Source organism: Apis dorsata, unplaced genomic scaffold, assembly GCF_000469605.1.
Source record: "Apis dorsata unplaced genomic scaffold, Apis dorsata 1.3 scaffold_435, whole genome shotgun sequence".
Lineage (NCBI taxonomy): Eukaryota > Metazoa > Arthropoda > Insecta > Hymenoptera > Apidae > Apis > Apis dorsata.
In genome coordinates, this window is record NW_006263686.1 from 17,426 (window position 1) to 22,986 (window position 5,561).

Below are 5,561 nucleotides of genomic sequence, written 5' to 3' on the forward strand. Positions count from 1 at the left end.
TAGAACGATGAAATATCAAATAATATTGACTAAGATATGTTGCATATTGTTTTTTTTTAACACAATATAGATATAAAATAACTATTTATTATAAGAGAAATAGAAATTATTTATTATAAAAATTATATATAATTATATATAAAATAATTATATATAATTTGTTCTGTATAAAGATATAGATTAAATTAATTTTAGAGAAATTAAATATTATATATAAAACTATTCAGTTTTTCATCAAAATTATTAACAAGATCATTAAAAGATTTATTTTTTTCTATTTATTATATATTAATCATTTTTCATAATATTAAAAATTATCATCTTTTCTCCAATGACTTGAATGAGTTAATTTATTTTAAGATTATAAATTAATTTACTAAATATTATGGCAAATATATAAATATGAATTATTGATTCAATAAATAAAACAAAAAGATTTATTTTTATTAATTCTTATATGTAAATTTTAAATTTTTCATAATAGATGTTTTATTATTTGCTACAGATAAAGATGGAAAATGTGAATTACTAATTATTTTAGAATTCTGCTTCTAATGTTTTTGATATTAAATAATATTAAATAAGAAAGAAAGAAGAGTAAAATGGTTGTGAAGATCATTAATAAGAAGCTAATATTAAATATAGTATTAGCTAGGATAAAAAATATGACTAATTTTATTTCATAATTTATTTTGGATACATAGGATAATAAGAATATAGAATACTAATAGAAATATTAGACAAGATATATATAGAATGTAAAGATTGAAAAAAAAAAATAGATGAATTAACATTATTTTATAATTAAGTTTCTTTCTATAACTTTCAAATAGGATAATGGAATATAAAATAGATTCTTTAATGAGAAAAGCAAACATTAAAAAAGGAGATATATATCTCATTAATGTTTATTTGCTTTAAAATATTGCAATTAAGTTTGAAAAAATTATATTTTTTAATTAATATTATTTATTTATAATTTATTTCACTATTAAATATATTTTTGCATGTGTAAATATAATTCTGTAATAATTCTCATAGTGAATTTAAGTTAAAAATATTAAATATTTAAATATTTAAATATTAAAATTCTTAATATATAATTTTTTTCATTTTCATTAAAAAATTTTTTTTTTCATAATCTTTTTATAATTAATCTTTTTTTCATAATTTTTTTTATTTTGATTTATTTTATTGATTTTTATTTGAGAAGTTAAATTAAAGAATTTTAAAATTAATTTACATTATATAGTTCTATATAAATGCCTGACAAAAGTATGGCGCACGTGCATAAGAAATCAGCTGTTCAATGTTCGTAGCACCGTCTGGTGGTGATGCTATGAACATTGAATGAAAAAAGACGAAATACGTTTGGTGTTACGATTTTATCGTGTGATTGGGTGATTTTCTCAAATCGTGTAATTGACGCAATGTGATCTACGATTTAGTCGAGAATCATGTTTCTAAATTATATCTGTGTGATCCATGTTATTGAGAAACAGAATTCGGCTTAGAAGTTATCGCGTTCTCTCAGGTGAGGTTAGAATACTCTCGATAAAAAGCTATTCATTATTTCCGAATAACCGAAGATCGCTTTGAAAAGATTTACTTTAAAAAAAAAAAAAAATTGTAGTTTTTTTATTTGATGTGCATTTATATTGAATTTGATAATTAAGAATACGTATTTACTTTCTTCATGCATTTAATGAGATTTAAATAGAAATGTTTTTATTTTTCTTTTATCACATTATTTATAATAAAACAGATTTTTGTTATATATCATTATTTAAAAATGTGTACTCTTTTTGAAAAATTAATTTTTTTATTTCAAATTTAGTTTTATCGATATATTTTTGTAATTTTTTTTTTTAGATTGAATAACTACATTTTTCAATCATACATGACGACGGATATCCGAGAAAATCTATCTTTTGTTTAATTGGTAAGTTTAATAAATTAAAATTATTTAATATTTATAACGTATAATATTTATAACGTGTATAGTACTAATGAGTGTAATATAATATTTCATGTTATTACTGTCTTTTTTTTTATTTAAAATTAATATGCGAAATTATTGATATCATGTGAATATCAGTGATTGATGCTTTTAATTTGTATAATTTTTTTTTAAATAATTTTTTTTATAAGAAATTGATGAAATCGTATATTGTTTTAAATAAAAATATTTAAATTGAAGGAAAAATTTGTTATGCATATTATAAAAATCGTAATAACATGAAAAAAATTACTGATAGCTAATCATTTAAATTATTAGACAAAAATTTGGTAAAGTTATAATTTTATAGCAATTTTATTTCTTAAATAAATTAATAATATATAGAAATTGAAGTTAAGTGAAATAATTTATTTTTTATTTCGACATTTCTTATATAATCTTAAAAAGAATATAAAGATTAAATTCATTAAAAAAAATATATTATATTAAATAATGAATGAAAATTTATATGAATTATAATACTTATATATGAAATTTAAATTTATGGGAGCTTTGTTTCAAATATTTTTAATTTATCTATTTATTTCGAAAAAAATAATAAATTTTATTATTTTTCATTTTATATAATAAATCATATTTATACTCACAAATAATTAATCTTTTTTTGGATATATCGACAAATCTAGTATTCAATTTTTTCTAAAAAATCCCATAAATTAATCCTATAGATTAATCATAGAAAACACAAAATCAAGAATATATATAATGTCCTTGTATTGTACATTTATGTTCATGAAACAACGAAATCGTTGGCACAAAAGCAGACTTAATGGAAACACCCATTACTTATTTCCAATGAGGAGATTAGGTTTCTTATTAGCAAGTGGAATCGAATTAGCTTGCTTTCTTCTATATACATATACATAACCGAACATAATACGTCTCGGCAATGAAATGATACTTTCATTATTTGAAATAGACGCCGTCGTAAATATATGAGTGGCAGGTACTAAGTAATTAGTGTGTTAAATGCTTTTTAACTTGTGTTATTAAACAAAATGAACGCATGGCTACCAGATCCACGAATGTGGTTGACATTCGAGGCAGATTCTAGCTGGGTAAATAATTTTTGAAATTCATTTTCAAAACGTTATTGGGCGATAAAATAACTAAAATAATATTAAATTAACATTACGTACGTAAATTATTGAACATAAACTTGGATAGTATATTTATAAAATATAACTTACTATTAAAGTAAAATTCTTCTGTTTTTATAATAGAATGATTGTGCATCATCTCTAAAAATTTTTATATTTATATAAATAAATAAATATAATAAATAATAATATATATATAAAATAATATATAAATATATATTTATATATTTATATAATTACATGTAAACGATAATTTTTTACGTGTAAAATAAAAAACGAAAAATATTGAATTGAAAAAAAATGATAAATAATTTGTATCCATTTATATGTTTATATTATTTAATTCAGATTTATAAAATAGAATTGTCGATTTGATACAAAATATTACATTTCAATGAATTATTAAATTAAATATAACCTAATTTAATTTTTTTATTTAACAGCTTAAAAAGAATGATAACTGATTAATTATTATTACTTAAAATATTTTATGTTCGTTTGTAAAATTTGCACGAATATCATTAATATTTGGAAGTTTCTTAGAAAAAATAGTTCAGACTACATACATCATTGATTCATGGATCGATCTTTTGTGTTTTATATTTTGTCAATTCATAAAATCTCGAAGAATGCGAAAGTGGAATCGTACTTGGCATCGAATATCGTAATATATACAATTTTGATTCATCTGTTTTTATCTGAAAATTCTCTCTGTTCCATTTAGTATTTATATTTATGTATTGAAACGATGACCAAGTAAATGATATGATTTGTTATCGTCAGTGTGACCGAGATTCGCATTAAATTTGTAAAGATCTATCATAATCTTGTTCATTTTTTCGATTTGATAAATCACTGAAATATATTAAATGCAAATAAATGACAATGTGAATTAAATAATAAATGATTTAATAAAAAGATAATATAATAAATAAATAATAAGTTTTGAATATAAGTTAATTAAAAATTTATTAGGTTAGGAATACATTTTAATGACTTTAAAATATGAGAAATTTTAGTTAATATAGATATGTATCTATATAAATAATATATAAATATAATTTTTTGAATTATATTAAACTTTTTTTACTTTACTTTAATTTCTTTTTATTTTTTAACTTTCGCAGTTTAAAATGAATATAAATTTTTTATAATTCTTGAATGAAGAAAATAATTTGAAATGTGAAATGTAAAAAATATTAAGTATTAAATATTAAAAAGAATTTATATTGAAAAGAAAAATTCTGAGAATATTAAACTTTTTGCAGCATCTTATGAAATATCGAATATTTTTAAAAAAGGTATTTCAATTTTTATGAAAAAAATTTTAATTACATAAGTTATACAAATAATTAAAAAACATGTATACATCGAAAAAAACTTTTTATTTAAGTTTTTGATGTTAAATTACTACAAAAATGTGTGCAAAAGAAATAATTTATGGAAACATGTCAAATTGTGATATATTAGAAATAAAGATTTATAGAAATCATTTAAAAAAATAAAAATTAATGCCTAATGGAATAAAAAATTCTGAAAGCATCTTTGAATTGATAAATAAAGATTTACAGATAGTTATTTCATAAGATAAATTTTGTTTTTAAGTATCGTTATCTTTATCTTTTTTTTTCATTGATAAAGCACAAACTTGGAAAAATGTAATATTCTATTATGGAAAAATTTTCTTAACAATTAAATGTTCTTCTGATATTTTTATATTTATATTTTATATTTATATTTTATTATTTTCTATGATGTATATAATAATGTATTTTGATTATATCAAAAATTACAAATTTCTATTTTCATTATAAAAAAAATCTGACTATTAAAAAAAATCGAAAATTAAAACTTTTAGATTATGTTTAATTAGATGTATCATTTAGTAATTTGAAAAATTTTATTCGTTTCTACAATTCTACAATTTTTAAATATTTTATTTTTATTTTTTTAAAATAATATTAATAAATATTAGTTATTAATAATTCACGAAAAGATAACTCAGATAAGATATTAAAAGATAATTCAATATTTCTTTTTCCATAGATTCAAAAGCATTTTTTCTCTATTTCTATTTTTCTAATGTTCTTTTTATTTTCTATTATCATTAAGAAATAAATAGAGCGACTCTATTGAATCGTTTTCTATCAAATCTTTTGTAAAACAATTGCTTTGTATTACCAAAAATATTATAGATTTATTTCTTTAGAAAAGAAATATGTTTCATAAATATTAGATATATTAAATGCTGTTAAATCTTAAAATTTTCTTTGACTATATTCAGCATAGAATGTTATTGAATTGTATATATATTGAATATTATATTTTATTATTTATTTTATTACAAATATTTCATATATATTTCATATATAATAAATATTTCATATATTAATAAATAAAAAAAAAATAATTTCACATAAAGAAATAAATCATATATAAAA

General features: G+C 18.4%; 2 protein-coding genes across 3 annotated transcripts in view; one reads left to right on the forward strand and one right to left on the reverse strand.

Moving 5' to 3' along the window:
• The window catches only part of LOC102677442 (tRNA (guanine-N(7)-)-methyltransferase), a 1,654-nt gene extending 1,397 nt beyond the window's left edge, over positions 1 to 257 (reverse strand). The window contains exon 1 of the mRNA XM_006619752.2: positions 212 to 257. Coding sequence (XP_006619815.1) covers positions 212 to 213 — 2 coding nt within the window. The 5' untranslated portion in view covers positions 214 to 257. The remainder of the gene's footprint in view (positions 1 to 211) is intronic.
• A 1,055-nt stretch (positions 258 to 1,312) lies between these two features.
• The window catches only part of LOC102676476 (kinase D-interacting substrate of 220 kDa), a 37,533-nt gene continuing 33,284 nt past the window's right edge, over positions 1,313 to 5,561 (forward strand). The window contains exons 1-2 of one of the 2 annotated variants that reach the window (XM_006619750.2): positions 1,313 to 1,534; positions 1,873 to 1,942. Coding sequence is in view for 1 of the 2 variants with exons in the window: in XM_031512442.1 (XP_031368302.1) it covers positions 3,019 to 3,078 (60 nt within the window). In the remaining variant the exon portion in view is untranslated. Of the gene's footprint in view, positions 1,535 to 1,872; positions 1,943 to 2,794; positions 3,079 to 5,561 lie in introns of those variants that run through there. The other variant, XM_031512442.1, reaches the window with a different exon arrangement.